This window comes from Diadema setosum, chromosome 10, assembly GCF_964275005.1.
Source record: "Diadema setosum chromosome 10, eeDiaSeto1, whole genome shotgun sequence".
Classification (NCBI taxonomy): Eukaryota; Metazoa; Echinodermata; class Echinoidea; order Diadematoida; family Diadematidae; genus Diadema; species Diadema setosum.
This window is the reverse complement of record NC_092694.1, coordinates 8,809,431-8,831,384: the sequence shown is the minus strand read 5'-3', so window position 1 is coordinate 8,831,384 and position 21,954 is coordinate 8,809,431. Positions and strand designations below refer to the sequence as shown.

Sequence of the window (21,954 nt, the reverse complement as noted above, 5' to 3'; positions counted from 1 at the left end):
AGGACAAGTTAGTGAGCACCTGACGTCTTCTTGAAAGGATAGCGGTTTCCTTTAAGGGGCTGAAACTTTCGGGAAGGGAGGGGGGGGGGGTTGAGAGTGATTTCCACTTTATTTTATTGTGTAGTGGACTCCCCGGTTATATATGAAGTCCTCGAGACCGGCAGGTTCCTTGCGTTATATCGAAACTTCGTTATAAGCGAACAAATAAACAATAAAATACATAGAGTAGATAACGTTGCGGCCTGAATTTTTACGTCGTTGTAATCGGAATTTTGTTATAACAGTGTTCGTTATAACGGGAGTGCACTGTGCCACACATGTGTGTGTCATTGTTCATCCTTGGAATTGTATTCAATGCTCTTTCACCTTGAATTTTGTGAATTCTTTGAAATATGTAACTTGTGAAATGCTGTATTATGTATTTAAGTGTCAGTACCCTTATTTATTTGTTGTTTTATGTGCCGTATTATATATTGAAGATTTACTTATACTCACGCTTGATGGTCAATGAAACATAATGTATGATTCCTTTAATAAAATTACCGACTTATACTAAAATACCAAATGTCCATTTGTATCATTGCTGACCGTTGTGAATTTGATATGAAATGAATAGTATTATGTTTGAGAGAGAGAGAGAGAGAGAGAGAGTTATCATTATGAAAATCTTAGATCAATCTAGCACCAAAAGGGTTTTGACCCGTTCATCTCATTCCCTCTTTTTTTCCATAATAAAAAATTGCCCAATCATACCTATCACTGTGTAGGACATTTCTCACCAAGGCTTGAAAATCGTGTTTCATGCACACAGTACTTATATATATATATATATATATATATATATATATATATATGAAGGGTTTGTTTGCAAAAACCGATAAGTCCATTTTTTAAGATTTTGAAGTACGATCTCTGTCATAATGTACAAAATAATACCTTTTAAATGATATATTGGTCACTACATAATTATGAAGGTATATTTTTGAAGTTATGATCAAAAGAAGCAACAATTTTCTTATTATTCTTTTTATTTTTCTTGACCTTTAATCGCAAATATCTCCATTTGGCAAATATGGACTTATCGGTTTTTGCAAACAAACTCTTCATATATATATATATATATATATATATATATGAGATATGAGAAAGGAAGGAGAAATAAGTGCGTAGCTTTTGACATCATTCTTCCTCTTACTGTTCCTCCTTTTCGGAAAAGCGCAAGAGTTGAAAAATTGGTCTCCGCCGGGAATCGAACCCGGGTCTTTGGCATGGAACGCCAACGCCTTAACCGCTCGGCCACGGAGACGTCATTGCGATTCATGCAGACCCAAGCTCGAATACCCGACGTTATATATATATATATATATATATATATATATATATATATACATATCTTGTATATATATATATATATATACATATATATATATTATATATAATATATATAACATCGCTCCAGAGGGGAAATTTTGGATTCCCCGTTATAAGGTTTTGACAATGTTTTTCAATGCCTTATCAGTGATCTGGGGCCTAATGACTACGAAGCAGTAGTAAACCGATGGCGTAGTGTGTGTAGATGAGGACTGTACCATCAATACAATAAAGGGGAGATTGTCAGCGATGAAAAAAAAATGGGTGTATATCATATATATATATATAAATATTGGATGTGCATAGAAAACGGGTCATTTGGGGAATGTAGGTATATCTGCTTTTTCTCAAAAAAAGTTGTTTTTTCTCATTAACATGCAGAATTTAGTGGTATAAGATGCACTTTGTGCTCTTGTCAATTCAATGCTTCATTGAGCCCATAATAACGCATAATATTTAAAAAAGGGCAATATTTGCATTTTTCGGAATATCATCATGCTTTTTATCGAAAATCCCCCAAACTATCATTTATTATATATATATATATATATATATATATATATATATATATATATATATATATATTTATATATATATATATGTACACTCTTAAAACATCCGAGTCAGAACTGACCCGGAACTGGGTCCGTTGGGGTCACACACCGTTCCGGGTCAAAAATGACTTGGAATTTGGTCATGAAGACCCCGAATGGAGTCACCCTCACCTAATTCATGACTCTGAATGGGTCATTTCTGACCCCATTCCTTGTCATTTCTGACCCAGAACAGTGTGTGACCCCAACGGACCCAGTTCCAGGTCAGTTCTGACTCGGGTGTTTTAAGAGTGTATATATTATATACATTTATACATAATGACATATATCAATTATACAATATTATTGTAAACAGTGTATACCAAGATTTTTGATTAGTGGAGTTCGTGACTCGTGACACTCATCGATTTCATTACGCCGTATTTGGAGATCGTATAGGCTCCCTGGCTTTGCTTTTCGATTCTTGCACGGGCATGACGGGAAATCCCGTGGGAGTATAGACAAATCAATTTTAAATAATTTCACTAAATTTTATGTTATAACAAATTATAAATACACTCTTTCATCTGCTATCCTATCTAATATGATTCGAATGCATAATTAGCCCTCGTGCAATTTTATTTCACCAGGGATAATTTTGAAATTGTCGTGCATAACTTAGTAAAGTATATTCAAGATCGTATGCTATTTATGAAATATATATGTAATTATAAACGTTGCAAAAACAGAAAGATACGGACATTTTCTTTTTTTCAATTAAAGATCATCATCAATGACTAATGATAAAAAAATGAAAACTTTTCAATGATACTGCACTCGTTACATGACAAGAAATACTTTGAAGCTATTATGTAAGGTATTCAATTATTTTTTTTCTTTGTTGGAGGGGGGGTTATCTCATTTATTTTACATTTATGAAAATGGATATATCTGTTTTTGTATTTAAACTCATGTTTACGTACAGTATATGAAGAAATGTCATGCCAAATTGGTAACTCCTAGGTGATGGAAACATTGCTCTGCACAGTAAGGACTGGCGTACGAAAATAGACATAGCTTCTTCCATTCAGTGTAATTCAAACTTTATTTTCATTTTCCCAACAAAATACACAGAGTGATGTGTGAAATTGAATAATATTATGCGTATATATACAACACAGAAAGCAAAGAATAACAATTCATTTTTTTTTCAATTCAAAGTTTATTTCATTTTCCGACAAAACATACCTTACACTTCTTCCGACAAAACATAAGTTACACTTCTAACAGCACATTCGTGTCTATGATCATTACAGGGAAAGGCATAATATGTACAGACATACCTATTTATATTCTGCGGGGAGGGGGGGGGGGAGGGGGTGTGGAGGTACCAACTGAAAAGACTATGCTTGTACTATGTTGGTAAAATATGAGGAAAGAGGGAACAAAAAGGTAAAGGAAAACGAAGTGAAAGAAGAGGAAACAGAAAATATGGAGGAAAGAGATGAGACCGATCATTTTCGAAATATTATCATATAAAAAAAGAAACAAAGAGGCTGTTTGCAAACATGGAGCGGGATTACAAATAATTCGAAGTGCCTTTTTTGTAACAGTAAAACCCCATCTAATAATGTTTGACGCGTGCATGTTTCCCCAGGCTGAAATGTAGATAAGGTAATATCAAGGACGAATACAGTCTTACAACTAACGAATGTAGGGGGAAAGAGAATATTAGTCTATCAACAACACCTACATTACTTGAAATAATCTTACAAACATCATCGATATGACATTTTCAAGAACGTTTATTATGATTGCCATTCCAAGAAATGTTGAATGTGAAACACTTTCTGGGACAGCATCACCAAATCAAATATCCAAATCAAAGTTATGTAATGTGCTACTAAAGAGCACGTTCTTTTAGTTACTTACTTCTTTTTTCTATATAGTACGTTAGAAACATACATGTACATGTAACACACTCAGATGATTTCAGTTGATATTCGCATAAACTTCATAATAATGTTGCACAAACATGATATGTGTACATGTTGGTAATGAGCTGCGTGTTACTGTTGGTTACCAGCGCCCTCCATGGCGTGTGGTTGGTGTGACTGAGTGTGTGGTTGGGTGCCGTGTATTGATAGAGGACATATTTGTTTATGTATGTATGGGGGGGGGGGGGGGGGACTGGTGTGACCTGAAGAGAGTTTGGATCTCGTTTATTCGATATGATTCATCTTTGAGGATGATGGTGTGACAAATCACAACGACGGGTACGCAGTGGCGTATCTGGGGGGGGGGGGGGGGGGGGGGGCAAGGGGGGCACGTGCCCCGGGCGCCACTCCTTGGGGGCGCAAAAAAAACGGAAAAAAAAAACCGAAGAAAAAGAAGGAAAAAAGGAAGAAGAAGAAGAAAAAAAGAAAAGAAGAAGAAGAAGGAAAAAAAAAAACTCGCCCGGAAGGGGGGAGGGAGAATGGTGGGGGGGGGGGGCAGAAAACCAAATCAAACAAGATAAAAACTAAACATGATGATGACGCGGACAAAATGACAATGTCTATTATGTTCACTCATGTAATTTTCTATTTAGCAGGCAAAATGTTTCACGGAGCAGCGGCTGCAATTTCTTTCGTTCTGAAGCGATCGCCAATTGGATCAAAAGAAGGCGCCAACGGTGTCGAACATACGGGGGGGGGGGGGGGGGGCGCAAAAAAAAAACCCCGAATCAAACAAGATAATAACAAAACGTAATGATGACGCGGAAATATACAAATTTCGGCTCACTCGCTTGTACTAATTTAGATTATTTTTTCAAGTCCTCGGTTTGTTGCTATAAATCGTTATCTATAAGGCCGTCACTATTATCTTGATTAGAATTGTAAGATTTAATAAGCAAAAAATGACGAGAGTTTCATGATTTGTACGCTGAAATACAAAAAATTTTCGGCTCGCTCGCTGCGCTCGCTCGCCAAAATTTGTATAAAATAAGAGAAGATAAGAACAAAACGTGACGATGACGCGGACAAAATGACAATGTCTATTGTGTTCACTCGTCATTTTATATTTAGCGGGAAAAGTGTTACACGGAGCAGCGTCTGCAATTTCATTCGTTCTGAAGCGATCGCCGATTTTATCAAAAGAGGACGCCAACGGTTTCGAACATACGGGGGAGGGGGGCGCAAAAAAAAATAAAAAAAGATAAGAAAAAAACGTAATGATGACGCAGAAATATAAAATATTCGCCTCACTCGCTCGTACTAATTTAGAGTATTTTTTCAAGTCCTCACTTTGTTGGTATAAATCGTTATCTATAAGGTCGTCACTGTAATTGTGAGATTTAATAAGCAAAAAATGACAAGAATTCCATGTTTTGTAAGCTGAAATACAAAAATTTTCGGCTCGCTCGCTGCGCTCGCTCGCCAAAATTTATATTAAAAAAGATAAGAACAATACGTGATGATGACGAGGACATATACAAATTTCAGCTCACTCGCGCGTACTAATGTAGAGTACTTTTTAAGTCCTCAGTTTTTTGGTATAAATCGCTATCTATAAGGCCGTCACTATATCTTGTTTAGAATTGTAAGATTTGGTAAGCAAAAAATGACAAGAATTCCATGTTTTGTAAGCTGAAGTACAAAAATTTTCGGCTCGCTCGCTGCGCTCGCTCGCCAAAATCTATCAAAATTCATTACATTTAAATCACCCTCAAAAGATCCCTTTTAAGTGCTTGAAAAAGCATCATGTGGACCTTCTTTAAAGTCCCTACCGGGATGGGGTTGGGGTTGAACACTTTTTTCAGAAATTAGGGGCGCAATTTTCGTGCTTGCCCCGGGCGCCGTTTTCCCTAGATACGCCACTGCGGGTACGAACAGTGGACACGATAAACAATTACCTTCTTTTTTTTTTCAAACCTATTCAGTTTCTTTTAAAGACACATTTTAATTGAACTGTTTGAAACTTGTTTGATTCATAGCATGTAAATGGTGTGTCGTTTACACTTGGATATTGTTTTTTCTGTGCATTATAAAGTCGAGCTTGAAATAAGCGATGCCACATAACATAGAGCACGAATCAAGTATTGAATCGTGCCACAATTAACGTTGTGGCACGACATGAAGACAATCTTAGATTCCAACATTTGAGAGCTCGTACCCAGAGGCTGGCAAACTCTGCTATTTACCTGTTCCCGATTTTATGGGACAACCTTCCATTGTCTCTACGTAATGATCTTATTTTGACCAGTTTGTGTACATGGCAAAACCAACTTCGCTCATGTGTTCTATCTTTTGAATATGTATAACCTGCTCTGTTGTGAAGGTTCTCCGTCTGTATGGAGCAGTGCATTACCATAGTAACGGTCAAGTTCACACACACACACACACACACACACACACACAAATCATGCACCGTTGTGGCTCGAAATGCTCTCTTTATCTTATTTTTTTTCTAGAAGTTTACCAAGAATTTGCCATGTGTTACTGTTACGTCTACTGTGAGTGGATGTGCAGGACATTTGTTGTGGGTTTGTTTTTTTGTCAGTATCCCATTATAGTTGTTTTGTCTATGACACATTTTCGTATTAAGCATGATATTGTTACGAATGTAAACTGCTGTGCTCTCTTCGCTTTCAGAACTGCTGCCTTAGCGAAATTGCTGCGCTCTCCTCTCTCTTGCAACTCCTCCTTGCCTTGCTTATGTTACGTAACTTTCCTCCTGTCCTTGCTTCTGTCCTCGCTTCATCCTTCACCGACTTACGGCCTTGCTCCGTCCTCGCTCTATTTGCTTCGACCTTGCGTCTCTGTCCTTTCTTCCGGTGGCCTTGCTTTCGACCTTGCGTCTCTATCCTTTCTTCCGCCCTCGCTCCGCCCTTGCATATCTCCTTACATTGCAACGTCTGCACTTCTGTCTGTCCTTCCTGTCCTAGCGAGCTCGGAAATGAAACACGTGTTTCGCGGCCTTGAAGTGTTTATTGTGGCTTCACTCTCAGCCTTCTGGCATGGTCTGGCAGCGTGCGACTCAGGGTCGTTGCTGTAATGTGCGACCCTGAGTTACGTAAGACCAGGGACGAGTGGATTTAGCCGCCGACCTTATCAAGGTCAACCCACCGTTATAAATACCGCTGGTATCACTAAATCGGGATGATTAGAAGAGAGCAGAGCAGACAGACTATGTGTCCGCGAGTCTAGAGTATAAACTGCGATTTGGGATTCACTTCTGTTTTGAATTGTAACATTGCGAGATGAGATTCTGGTTTGTGACACTGCGAGATTGGACTTCGACAATAAACTTGCTGTCATGTCATGCCCGGAAGATATCGTGTCCGTTTTACTTCATACTGCCTGTTTAGCTTTCAACTGAATGTCTACTAAACTGAATGCTGTGTATGTGTGTGCCAAACTTTGCAGTACATGTAGACACTTAACTAATAACGAACGTTCAGGGTTAATTATCTGCATTCACGCCGGCCAGATGCAGAGGAATTATCCCCCGACTTTCGTTACAATATATATATATATTTTTTTTTTGGATTGAATTATACTTTTTCGTCCTTGGAGCAGGAGCAATTCTGCTGAATTATCCAAATTTGATCAATTTAATGTATGGGTGTGTAGGGCACCTCCTTTTTGAGTAGTATTATGCAGTCATGTATTATCATGGTAACCGTTTAGCTTTATATAAAACATTATGCAGAATTTTGTGGCTCGAACTGTTGTTTTATTTTCTGAGCAGCTGACTAAAAACTGGTAATCATTACTTCTACTGTTGGTGAGTGCGCAGGACATTTTTTTTTTTCTGTTTTTTTTTTTTGGGCCAGTATTCTGAATTTCATCAGTGTAATGTGCGGTTGCGTAGGGCATCTTTTTTTACTGTTAAAAAGTCTGTTATTATGGCAACAAACAATTTAGCTTCCTCGGTTTTTGAGTATTTGACCCCATAGGATTGGCATGTGGCTGCTATCATGGATAGTATATAGTACATAACACCTCTTTTTTTTTTCAGTATACATATCGCATAATGCGTTGCCATGGCAGCGGCAGCTTTGATGTAAATCGTGTAAAAATGTGTGATTGATTCGGCTTCCTCAATCTTAGAGCATTTTATATAAAATTTCACACATTTGGCTGTTGTAGTTAGTGTGTATAGATATACATGCAGATTTCGTCGTCTGATATGGTTATATAATATGTATCCATGGTAAAAGTATTTTTTTTTAACAAAGATTAATTGAAAATAGTGAAAATGTGGTTCAGTTTTGTACTTTGACACGTGGGACCACCATAGTTTGTAAAAGTGCAGACAGTGTGCCCTGTGTGGCTCAGGTTTTATAGGCATTTGACTTAGGATTTGGTATATGTCCGGAATAGTACATACACAGTAGGTGTGCAATTTTTTTTTTTCAGAGTTAAAGCAATATGTTGTTATAGTAATGTTTTTTTTTTTTGTGTATCCAAAGTATACAGTTAATTGTGCATTGAACACTCCCTCAGTTTACAGTATTTGAGTTTAGGTTTGATATATATATATATATATATATATATATATATATATATATATATGGCTGTTTTCCCATGACTGTGCAACTTTTGTCACATGTCGGTGTTAGACAATGTGTTGCCACGGCAACCGTATTTTTAGGAAAAAATACCAGTGTTTTGCTCACTCCATTGGTTGGGTTTCTGCATTGAGATTTTGGGAAGGAATGAGCAGAATATATTTTTGATGTTTGTGGTGATTCCAGGTTTTACATTGATATAGCTGATTCTGGGTGCATGCACTGGTCGGGGAGGAAGGTCTCGAGCCTCGGTGATTAAGTTTGCCTTTTCCTCCCCTGGCAACCAGCGGCATGCACCTGGAATCACCACAATTTTTATATCATTTAATACGATTTTCTATTTGCATTTTATGTTCGCTTGTATTGTATGTTGAATTGCCGAATAAATGATAATGATAATAATAATTATAATAATAATGAAGATAACAAAGATATTAACAAAGATATATATAAAAAAAATCATCATTCAAATCTTGCGCAGATATTACCCAATTGCTCGCACCAAACAACATGATAATTATACGCAAAGAACTAGTCCAGCTTCTTTGAATACACTATGCCTGTATTGAATGCATAGTTAAGCAATCAATTACTCAATTAATCGATTAAAACCAATCGATCATTTATTAATCGAATAGTCAACTAATTATTAACATTATCTATGAAATAATTTTCATCAACCTATTCAATCTGCCACCTACCCAAGATGAATACCTAATAAATCTGATAGGGCTTTGAAATGTATGTGTTTTTTTTTTTTTTTAGAATTGATTTAGTTTTATATCAGGACTATCTAATTTATTGGAATACTGAAATATAATGACTAGTGCTAGATATTGGAATTCGGAATGGAATTTGAAAACTTCGATGCTTAGGGTGAATTTGAATGGACTTAATGCATTTAAAAGCCTAATCTCTAATGTTGGTCTGTCTCAAAACTTCGAAGTCAACTTTCAGATAAGTGTTATGTACAATGTCTGCAACTACTTTGCGTCTGTTAAGTAAACGAATGCCATGAGCGAAGAACTCACAGCACACGCTGCATTACTCACGTGCCGAATCAGAAGGAGAAGTCTATTTGTACATATATAAATATATACATATATATATATATATATATATATATATATATATGCATATATATCTATTTCCACAGATTTATGAACTTTTGTCAAACGAACCTTCGGAATAACTCCACAAAATGTTATTTATGTTGAAAATTAACCAACCCTATTACGTTTTCGGATCAACGTGTAGCAGCTCAATTAGCCGCTCATTAATTTGTGTGTAGCAGCCCATGTTTTGGCCAGTTTAATTTGCCACTGATTCAGTATTGAATATCAGTAAGATTTCCCCCAACCTTATTTCATAACCTGTGGACATTTCCACGCATAGTTGTTTGACCTTAAATTCTGGTTCAAACCGGTTCACGGTCATGTCATGCATGTCATGTCGCAATAATGTAGCACACGTTTCGTAGATTTGTTATTCATCATATAGTGTTAATCCAATCACTGTAGATTTAAGTGCGTAATCTATGTTACTTTTGACCAATCGCGACCGCTATTCGCACGTCACTCATCGCACGTGCGAGATGTCACACGAACCTTCGCGGCATCGAACCACTCCCGCATCAACCACCGTAGAGGAACGACCTCCGGATCGCCTGCGGTAGTCACCCATCACCTTCTGTGTTTGATCATGGGCCCGCTGGCTGTAAAGTTTCTACCCGGCAGCTGTCTGCGTACCAGAGATTCGAGATGGAGCTTCGCAGTTTTGTTGCCTCCTGCACAGAACTTTCATTTATTCGTCCTCCGACACGTCTCATTGTCGTCGAGTGACTGCAACCATACATCGTTCTCGCCATGGACGACCCACTGTCCGGCTGAGCATCGACATCGTTCCAGGCGACTCACCGTCCTGTTGAACTTATCTTCTTCAGCCTCCCGCCGACTTACTGCGCTGGTAGAGAGCTGCATTTCACCTCTCTCGTAACCTCCGTTATGGCTCTTCAGCCCCGTACGACGGAGCGTCACATCACTTCAAGTCTCCGAACGATCCCTGCGTCGAGTTCTTCATCGCATCTTCGCGTCCGCTCAGCTCCGCAGGATCCTGTTCGTCGAGCCCCTTTTTCTGTCTCCGAGTCCAGTCCTTCAATTTGGTTTTCTACGACAGCGATTCGCTTACCTTACCAGTCGGCACGATAAAATCGCTCTGTTTAATAGACGGTGGACTGTGGACACTTAATTCGCCAATGCTTTGACTTCGAACTGTCTTTCATTAGTCGGTATGTCTTCATTTCATATTGTATTCTGTAGCGCTACATTCTACATGTTATATTGATTAACCCTCCATATTTTTTGATTGAGTGTCTTACAATGTCAGTTTGATATCATGGCCTACATTTTTTTTTTCATATTCAGGCGCGGTGGAGCACCCCAATTATCTCGCAGAAATCCATCGGCAGCCGAGCCTCATTTGCATAAAGTAAACAACATGTACTCGCGTAGTTGAGAAAAAGTACACAACTTCTCAAGCTAATAACAATTTAAGGTAACCTATTTTCGGATTAAAATTGAGTTAGTTTGAATTTGAAAACGTGTCCGAATATGCACATATAACATATTAAAGGATTTGACAATGATAAAATGTGAAATTTTAGCGAAAACCTGGCGAGCAAAATTACCAAAAATATGACTCGAAAATCATCCTAAAATTCACGAAGTGTGATTGCGGAACCAAAGCGCCATTCGAACAAAGTACACCGAAATTTATTTATCTGCTTGCATTTTAAATGTCATACCGTAATATTCCCGGCCATGGTTGTGTCGGAAAAAAACAGAAGGTGATGTCAAAAATGACACGAACGCAAAGCGTACAGGTCGGTCCCATGTATATATAATCGCGTGACTGTAGCGTTGCATGTCACAGCACACACAACGCTGTGCTTCATGCAGCGTGCGCGGCAGCAGCTCAGCAGTCACCGCCGTGCGACACTCAGCAAAATTGACTGCGTCACATGCAAACCAACAATGAGCACGAAATCCTGAATCTCACGTACCACGCATGCCCAATATTACGGGAAAAGAAATGACGTCATTTTCAATTGTTTCGCTGACTACAATTTTCTATTCCAAACCCTGTAGAAACAAGTTGATTTCTCAAAAAGTACAGGTGGAACCAAGCGAAAACTTTCACCATAAATGGATTGAGGCCTGATAAAGTTATGTTGCCAATTTCGGACACATTGGAGCCCGGCCATAGTCCAGTCGGAAAAAAACAGAGAGCATGTTTTGCGAGAGGTGATTTTCAAAACGCTTTAATATCTCAAGTTCTAGTGCAGCAAATTTCATATTTTTTTTCATTAAAAGGAAGGTTTTTAAAAACTTAGTGTGGGAAGTTTGAGTTTACTAGCGGCACGCATAACGGCACAAGGAGAAGGTAAAGATTTGACTTTTTCATGCACACAGTTTCGGGCAGCCGTGGATGCCCGTTGGAAATTCAAATAGAACGGGGCGATAATGAGATGCAAATTGGGGTGCTCCACCGCGCCTGTATTCAATTGGTGCAATAATCTAACTCGAACATACCAGAGCTGCAAAGTTATTTTTACAATAAATACAAAAAGGGAATATTTTGATTCATTTTAATTATTTGTGTGAACTTCTTTCCAGGTAAATCATAAAGTTAAAAAGGGAGATTGATTGTGTGAACACGCATTTTGTTTGTGTGATTGAAGATGCGATTTTATTTTACTTTCCAATAACTTCAAAACCATAACAACACACACATTATCATCAAAATACATGAAATCAATTTTCCCACAAACGAAAATCTATAGTGTACGGAATTCGTGAATTTCGGAATAACGAATATTCGGAATGATGAACATCACCCTTTCAGAATAGGTGCAAGCGATGGAAAATTGTCACTATTCAGACAGGATGACATAAAAGAAGTTAACGAAATCATGATTTCTATTCATGATTTTAGTTTTGGTTTTGATGATAATTGTTTAGTTGCTATCATCCGTACTACGTCAATTATTATTATGCTAGTTGATTCTTTCTTACCGTACATCAACTAATCTTTATTGTCCCCTCTCTTCCTACTTTAAACCTCTTGCCTCTTTTTACACTGTAAATATATTTTTCTTCCTGCTGCTTGTATTTATCATTTCTACGAAAATACAGGACATTAAGCCTATTTGGATTGTGGTGCTCTTTTAATCCAAAAGATAAATCCTGCGATTTGATTTTTTTTTTCAATATGTCTGAAATGATATTTATCATTTCTACGAAAATACAGGACATTAAGCCTATTTGGATTGTGGTGCTCTTTTAAACCAAAAGATAAATCCTGAGATTTGATTTTTTTTTCAATTTGTCTCCATCTAAGTCATATGAGAGAGTTAGAGGAAGACAAATTGAAGAAAATTCACATTTCAACCTTCATCCTTCTACTTAACATTCTCTAGCATCTACTAATGCCTTGTCCGCCTTGAACTACTTAACATAACAATGTCGGAATTTCGGAGATTGGGTATTTGTTCCAAGTTCATCGTGTGACTACCGTAACCAGCGATAGCCTGGTGGTAGTGTCGCTGCCCGGAAAGCAGTAGATGACAGGTTCGAGTAATGTGGTTCCTTTTTTTTCCCGACATGTTTGTTAAATAAAAGATCATCAGTTGCAATCATACAAATTTCATAAGTTAGAAGGGGACAAATTTAAGAAAATTCAAATCTCTACATGCACCCTTCCACTGAACATTCTCTGGCATCTAAAGTAAATCCTCTTTCATAAGTTGTACTTGGTTAAGTTTGCGGGTTTTTTTTTAATTAAGATATTGACATTTCTATGTTAAATACAACACTTTAAATGCTTTGTAATGATTAACATGAAAGAAGTGGAGAGAAGAGAGCAAAAAGATTAACAGCCGGACACAATTAACACAACACTGAGTCTATGGAGAACACATAGATAAGTGATACCAGTACATAAATTATCGAAAATTCCACTTCAGACTGTCGATACTACGAGCACGCCACTCTTGACTAACTTTTCTATCGGGCGGTGGTTCTCGACGTAGTTGCGCAACGACCTCCGGGTTATCGCTATGATGTTGTAGCCGTGCTTCTCCGTAATGTTCTCGAAGCCGCACATCTTGTACCATTCCATGGCGCGCTCGTTCTCAAAGTCAGCATAGGCGTCGATATACTTGCATCCGCCCAGGTAAACTATCTATCGGATTGAAAGTACAGTGGAGATTAAGCCACATGGTTTAAAAAAAATAATAACAAATTTTCCAAAGATAGCTCATGCAAAACCAAAAGCTGAAGATAAAACGTCCATTGATCGTTCTTAGTTCAGTAATCTTTGAGAGTAAAAGGCGAGCACTATGTGTTACCTAACTTTTCTGTCTTGTTGATTCTCATAACATGTAGGTGGAAATTGGGAGAAAAAGAAGCTGTACGTGCGCTTTTTCCTCCATCTCAAAAGAAAACATAAACATAAGCACAGAAACAAATTCGACCCGCAATTCACTTACATTATGAATTCATGTGATTGATAACATAAATTGTATTTACCCTGGACGCCTCGTGGAATAAGACGGAACCGAGTCCTTTTCCTGTTAAAGAGCAATCAAAAGAGGTTAGAAGATTTAATTACGACATTTCACAGGTTCGACATTATCATGGCGGAGTGAATCAAGAACTTAGGCAATGAAGTAGGTATGTGTCCATCAAAGATCATTTTTATTATGAAACAGTCATACTTGATAATTCCGTTGATATTTCTTAGGAGAGAAAAAAGATAATTAATAACGACCGTATTTAATGCAAAGGTGTCTCCCAGCAAAACTGACTCTCAGCTTTGCAATTTCTTTCAGTCTTGTTTAACCCAATTCTTTAGTCAGGTGATCCCATTACTGCAAGCCCTTGAGTTTGTACGGGACACCTTTTCTTTTTCTTCCCTACACTTCTATTTTCTTGTTCTTAATTTTTAAGTAATTTGTTATCGCCTCGTGAAAATGACCTATGTAATCCCTCTCTTGTGTATTACGGGTAAAATATGTTTCATTTCATTTTTATGATTAAATATTGTCAGAACTGTTAAAGAAAGGAGAGTTCTATGATATCAGCCATATATGAGTAAATATACATTTAAGAAGATAAATGTCTCCTAAAGGGTTAATCGCGAATCTCTCTGAAAATAATTTTAGTGGTTATGATTTCGTCATTTCGTTGCTAGTGACGACTTATCCCAGACACAGGTATATGATATATCTATTATGCATACATGTATCCATTAAATGAAGAAATAAACTGGTTATTCATTTTTTTTTTGCCAATAAAGAATATATATATATATATATGTATATATATATATATATATATATATAAACTCCTCAAAAAAAGTTTGTAAATCTGACTTCAGTTGTAAACTTCTCCAGTTTGTAAGCACTATACAGTACATTCTTGATATCAATGAAAAGATTGTTAAATTCTCTTTAAAATGATATCCTACTCGTTATGATTATGTTATCAAGTAAAAGGCTGTACTCAAAAGTGTCTGATAAGGTATGTAATGAAAAGTTGCAAAATGAACAAGAACGGTCCTTATGAATGAGAATGGTCTTTTGTTCTCAACTGGTCAGCCGTAAAGGCAAATTTCAATAGACATAACTTTACATTCAAGTTTTCAGTCGCGTGATGCCATGCCAGGCAATATTGATAGCTCATCAAGTTTTATGGTCGTACATCATTCCACGTGTAAGCAATGTTCAAAAAGCCCGCGCCATAGGGCAAATTGACGCTGGTATGCTTCTAAAAGATGACAACGCAAGACCACATAGAGCGAGAATTGTGCGCAACTTTCTCGAGAGAGAGGGCATCTCTAGAATGGACTGGCCTGCATGCAGCCCCGACCTCAACCCCATATAACATCTTTGGGATCAACTTGGTCGAGCTGTAGGGAAGAGGGTCACAAATGCAACGACATTGGCAGGACTCCGTCAGATACTGGTTGACGAGTGGAACGCCATTCCTCAGCAGCGAATCACGAAGCTAATCAAGAGCATGAGGACACGGTGCCTACAGGCGGTGGTGCAAGCACTTGGGTCGTCACCCAGATACTGAGCCCCGATCATGTTCAATGACAATATAAAGACAAAGTAAACATAAAGTAAAGGCAAAATAATGACAAAATGAAGACAAAATAAAGATGAAACTCCAATAAAATCAAGACCATGCCATTTCACTTCTTTATGTCTTTGTTGTGGTTAATGTAGCGAGGTTCTGTGAGTTAAAATGGTTTGAGTCATGATCATTTGTGTTTGTGCTGGTATGTGTGCGTATGTGTATGTGTTTGTTTATCTGTTTGGTTGAACGCATACATGTTTTACTCCATAAAAATGCTATGCTGATGTTACAATAAATGAACACAAAAGAAACAATGGGGAACTCACTCATAACAAGGAAACTCCATTAGGGACGTCAAAATTGGGCCATTTTGCAGCTTTTACATTCTGACTTTACCTCATAAGCACTGGCTGCACCTCCATGTATACGATAATCATAAGAAGTATAGTATCAAATTAAAGATAATTAAACAATCAATGTGTGTGTGGTACTAAGCACAAATAAATCATTTCTGGGGAAAATGAGAAATGACAGATCAAACTCAGATTTCCAAACTTTTTGGAGGGGTTTTATTATGTATATAGGACCTATATATATATATTGATATTGAAACAAAGAAAGAGAAAAGCTGACCAGAAACAAGTGATAATGGTGAAAGTCTTTGTTTCAATATATATTAAAAAAAAATAAAAAAAAGCTACATCGCTTCGGCGATCCCTCTCATTTATCCCAAAGTTGATTAACCTCCTTTGGACTTATGTCAGGTTAATGCGTGCGTGTGTGGCACACATACACACACTAAAGCTTCTGACCACATAAGCAAAGAGAATCAAGGGTTATGGGACAAGCATCGAACTAGGGCTTTCTAGCTCAGCATCGGTCTAGAGCACAAGTCTAGTAATCCGGTGGTCTCCGGTTCGCATCCCGATGGAAACCCCTTTTCTTTGCTCAAAGTTTTTACCCGATATATATTTCATATAAATATATAGATATATAAATATATAAATATATAATTATATAATTATATAAATATATAAATATACAAACATATAAACATATCAACATATAAGTATATAAACATATAAATATATAAATACATAAATATATGCATATATAATACTTGGAAACAGCTGCAACAGATGAAGTTAAAATAGCTAGTTGATTTGCTGTTCTCTCGAGAAAACTAATTCATAGAATGTTAATTTTTGAGGTATATTGCATGAAGAATTTCTTTTTAACACGAATTATAATGCCTTCGCCGTCTGTATATGGCTCATATTCCCCTCATGAAGAATAACATCAGTCTTTTCGACTGACCTCTGAAATTATCACGAATGAAAAGGTCTTCCCAAATGGCTGAGCGCCCTTTCCACACGCAGTAGCTCCGTGTGAACATGAAGTAACCGATGATGCTGCTGACGCCATTGTCCTGACATGCTTCGAGGAGGATGCACTGGTACAAAGACTCCTCGCCGAATCCATCCCGTCTCAGGTCTATGAGAGAAAGGCATGAATATTAAAACTCTTAAACTACCTTTTTAAACTTAAACAATATTCAATCACTACACTCCCTCAGCCATCTATTTCATTTCATTCATTTCATTTTATTCCATTTCCAACAAAAGTACAAGGTACAATATAACACATTACAATATATAAAGAAAAATATAGCATAATCATTATTATCATATCCACAAATCAAATCAAAAAGAAGCAAAACACAAAATTCAGTTATGATGACATTAAAGCAGCTAAGACAGAAAGGTAGAGGAGTTGGGGCTGATAACGAATTTAAAGGGGTGGTTTTGTTTTGGTGGACATGGGTATTCAGGTTTTATGTTTTTGTGAGATAATCACGAACCACTTACATAAAGAATGTTAAAGAACATGCAATTCTAAGAGGAAATCAAAGTTTGTTTGCAGAGATTCGGTTTTGAAATGGTTGAGATTAGGCCTATGTAAAAAAAAAAAGCAAAATGGTCTTAATAAAATTTGGAACCCACCTTTTATTAGGAACTCTTTGTTTTTGGATATCTCAGCCATTTCAAAACATGATTTTCATGAAATTAACTTTGATACCTCTTAGAATTATATGCTCTTTGATATTTTGTATAAGAGATTTCTAATATATATCTCGCAAAAAGTTGAAATTTGAATCTCCATCTCAACCCAAACTATTCCATGTCATTGATACTTCCAAGTTAGAGAGAAAAAGAGCGCCTAGCCAAAGAACAAAACATAGTTATGTGTATACATTATTGCTGATGAGTCGTATTTATGTAGGCTTACAGGAACTTTGCCCAACTTTTGTTCTGAGCTACAGACTTAAACAATCGAGGTTTGAGATTTTTTGCTCCCCCTCCCCCACCCCCCTCCCCCATAGCTTACTTGTTTGGTTGCATTCCAGCATCGAAGGTCAATGCTCCTTCTAGTCATGGGCTTTCTTGGTTTCCTTTTGGTTTTACTTCGTTTTAATTTGTTTGAAAAGCCAATTACATTGTAGTGTGTTGGGTATATGGGGGGGGGGGGGTGGATGGGGTAAGTGGATGCAGTTCTTCCCTCTCCTTCCGTAGCCACACCTCAATTTGTTTTTATTACTGAATCTTACCTTCTTCTGTAATCTCGACTTGATCTGCCTTGCCCTCCCACTCTGCCATGCCGACAATGAGTCTCAGGATTTTTCCACAGTCTTCGGGCCTGGCTGGACGAACCACGTATCGACTCACGAGCTCGGGATCGACTTCGTATGGGTCTATCAAGAAAAAGATACCATACACTTAAGGATAATAAAGCTAGAACATGATCGAATTCATTGTTGAAAAAAAAATACATATCCAATCTTTGTTCTGTTAATAATGTCAAATAACCTTTATTTGAAAATTCAACAATATGTGCGTGTTCCTGATTTTTTTTTTTAATGCTGATGCATTCCTATTTTCCACTTAGTTTTATAGGACTTAAATCTGGATGGAAAATATGTCATATAAACCTAGGTATTTTCTAAATATAATTCGATTATATAGAAGTTAACTGACCTGATGTCGTCTTCACCTGGTTTGTCACCGCTTTTGCTTTCGTGACGTACGACCCGAGATTTCTCCTCTGCGAGCCTTCGTAGCTGAAGAACTGACTGAAATCTTCGATGGGAAAGTTCCTAATCAGTGTTTTGCGCCAACACATTGCAATGCGACTGAACCCCTCTTTGAATTTGTCGACTGCTGGTGTTGCGGTTGCGATGGCTGTGGCGGTACTGGAACGCAGTGAAGCCAACATGACCCGCAGTGGCACTCTCGAAAGCATGGTACAGAATTTTGTATTCGACCGACAGTGGAGCCCACAGAAAGTTGTAAGTCACTTCTTGTTGTGCGATCACAGATACCTTCCAAGCGCGAGGAACCCGATCCCTCAAAAGGTTATAACTTTTTGTGTTATGAACGGAGCTAGGGTAGATCTGTGCTTATATTGCCGTTGATGCTGGACGTGTGCCGGGATCATGAGGACGTTGTGAAAGTTGGTTTCCTGTATTGGAAGTCAATGCATGCATGGGTCTACACTCATGCATGCTTCAAACACTTAAAGGTCCAGTTTACCTTTGGGAGCAGTGATTTCAGAAATGTTCAAGATATCACATTTGATGCATATGTGTAGGTCTGTTGTATCACAAAACATCCTACCATATAAAATTTTTGCAATAAAGCCTAAACTTTGGGGAGATATCAGCATGCTTCTCAATAAACCATAACTGTATATGGTTTAGTCTGGAAGCATTCTTATTATAACTATTGTTCACATTTTGTGTACTTAACAATACTTAACATCGATTATACGGATTCAAATTTTTACAGTGGTTGTTTCTATCCCTAACTCACATTTTAGATCTATTTTAAAGCACTAATGTTGGGTTTTTGTTTCATCTGCAAATGGTAAATTATGCCTTTAATGAACGATTTTTTCTTGCTTTTGATATCGATATTCTCCACATGACATGTCCCTAATTTCATCGCAACTGATGACGCTTTCCGCTTCGTTTTCTCTTATAGGGTTGACCCAGTCGGAGCATCCTAAGGTCATATTGCTTTTGTTCTTTGCCCTTCTTCAGGCGCGGTGGAGCACCCTAATTATCTCGCAGAAATCCATCGGCAGCCGAGCGTCATTTGCATAAAGTAAACAACATGACAGTACTCGCGTAGTTGAGAAAAAGTAAACAACTTCTCAAGCTAATAACAATTTAAGGAAACCTATTTTCGGATTAAAATTGAGTTAGTTTGAATTTGAAAACATGTCCGAATATGCACATGTAACATATTAAAGGATTTGACAATGATAAAATGTGAAATTTTAGCGAAAACCTGGCGAGCAAAATTACCAAAAATATGCCTCGAAAATCATCCTAAAATTCACGAAGTGTGATTGCGGAACCAGAGCGCCATTCGAACAAAGTACATCGAAATTTATTTATCTGCTTGCATTTTAAATGTCATACCGTAATATTCCCGGCCATGGTTGTGTCGGAAAAAAACAGAAGGTGATGCCAAAAATGACACGAACGCAAAGTGTACAGGTCGGTCCCATGTATATATAATCGCGTGACTGTATAGCGTTGCATGTCACAGCACACACAACGCTTTGCTGCATGCAGCGTGCGCGGCAGCAGCTCAGCAGTCACCGCCGTGCGACACTCAGCAAAATTGACTGCGTCACATGCAAACCAACAATGAGCACGAAATCCTGAATCTCACGTACCACGCATGCCCAATATTACGGGAAAAGAAATGACGTCATTTTCAATTGTTTCGCTTACTACAATTTTCTATTCCAAACCCTGTAGAAACATGCTGATTTCTCAAAAAGTACAGGCGGAACCAAGCAAAAACTTTCACCATATATGGATTGAGGCCTGATAAACTTATGTTGCCAATTTCGGACACATTGGAGCCCGGCCATAGTCCAGTCGGAAAAAAACAGAGAGCATGTTATGCGAGAGGCGATTTTCAAAACGCTTTAATATCTCAAGTTCTAGTGCAGCAAATTTCATAATTTTTTCATCAAAAGGAAGGTTTTTAAAAACTTAGATAGTGTGAGAAGTTTGAGTTTACTAGCGGCACGCATAGCGGCACAAGGAGAAGGTAAAGATTTGACTTTTTCATGCACACAGTTTCGGGCAGCCGTGGATGCCCGTTGGAAATTCAAATAGAACGGGGCGATAATGAGATGCAAATTGGGGTGCTCCACCGCGCCTGTTCTTTACACAGAGACACTCCACAATAAAAAGAACTATCATGGTATTTCCCGTTACCGGACATGCATGGAGTCTCATGCGAGATTGCTAAACCGTGTTTTCCGTGAGTAGGGTATTTGATTTAAATTCCATAAGCTCACCAGGAAACCAATTACATTCATGTTTTCTTGTTGATTTCTTTTTATTTTTTTATTTTTTTGGTCTAGGGTATACGATGATTTTGTAAAGTCTTCCGGCAATTAGTTGCAGTACAGTCGTATTGTAAATAAATGTATAAAAACAATAAAAATGACATGCTGATTTTACTACATTGGTCTTGTGATTTTATAGGTTGTAATGCTCATGAAATATTTGTGGTGCCAGCAGGAAAAGCGCTTCTGCTTGATTTATTTAAACGTAAGCATCCAGAGCCACATATTACCCCTTTCATAAACTCAATAATGCGGATAATATCCGCAACATTTGGTCGTAAAATCGGAGCGGGGATAGAATAATGCGCATTATTTCGACCCTTCTATTATCCGCATAATAGCAGCGTCGGGACCAGATTTTGAGTTTATGAACGCAAACCCAAATAATGCGGATAACTGCCGGGGTGCGGTCAAACGTCACCTGTCTTTCCCGCAGGAGGGACGTGTGCAGTCACCATGACGATTATCCGCCTTTTTCAGGACGGGCGCTCGTAAAAATAATGCGGATTATTTTCAGAGTTTGTGAACGCATTTTCTATTGAATTGTCCGCATTATTCTTATGCGGATAATAGGAGGATGAGTTTATGAAAGACCACGACTTAAGGAATATGCCTAAGAGACCATCATTGAAACATGGTACGATGTGGTAAAATCTGTTTTTCAATATATTATTCATTGTATATATATATATATATATATATATATATATGTATATATATATATATATATATATATATATATATATATATATATTCTATCTACTCTCATCATTGTAAAAATCGTAGTGAAATAATCGAAATTCCATATGCCGTCGAAGGATATTCCAGGTGATTTATAGGCCCATTATAGTTACATAAATTGAAAGTGCCATGATTAGATTTATGGAATATCGTGGTTATTAGTGAGGAGATAAACCAATAC

General features: G+C 37.6%; 1 protein-coding gene and 1 non-coding gene across 2 annotated transcripts; both read right to left on the bottom strand.

The window, feature by feature from the left end:
* Positions 1–1,234: 1,234 nt before the first annotated feature.
* Positions 1,235–1,306, bottom strand: Trnag-ucc (transfer RNA glycine (anticodon UCC)). Its single transcript has one exon. It is a non-coding gene; the product is annotated as a tRNA-Gly (tRNA).
* Positions 1,307–13,395: 12,089 nt separating this feature from the next.
* Positions 13,396–18,902, bottom strand: LOC140233717 (thialysine N-epsilon-acetyltransferase-like). Its single transcript, XM_072313817.1, has 5 exons — positions 18,638–18,902; positions 18,211–18,354; positions 16,920–17,096; positions 14,049–14,089; positions 13,396–13,701 (listed from the first exon to the last, which is right to left on the bottom strand). Exons 1-5 carry the CDS (start codon positions 18,900–18,902, stop codon positions 13,480–13,482), a joined length of 849 nt encoding a protein of 282 aa, XP_072169918.1. The 3' UTR covers positions 13,396–13,479.
* Positions 18,903–21,954: the final 3,052 nt, after the last annotated feature.

Bases quoted from the DNA above. Each gene is read 5' to 3' on its own strand.
- LOC140233717 (XM_072313817.1), bottom strand. From the start codon at position 18,902: ATGCTTTCGAGAGTGCCACTGCGGGTCATGTTGGCTTCACTGCGTTCC. The intron at 18,355-18,637 runs GTCAGTTAACTT...TTTTCTTGATAG, and splicing joins CCAGGTGAAGACGACATCAG to ACCCATACGAAGTCGATCCC. The intron at 14,090-16,919 runs GTCAGTCGAAAA...GCTCTTTAACAG, and splicing joins CATTCGTGATAATTTCAGAG to GAAAAGGACTCGGTTCCGTC.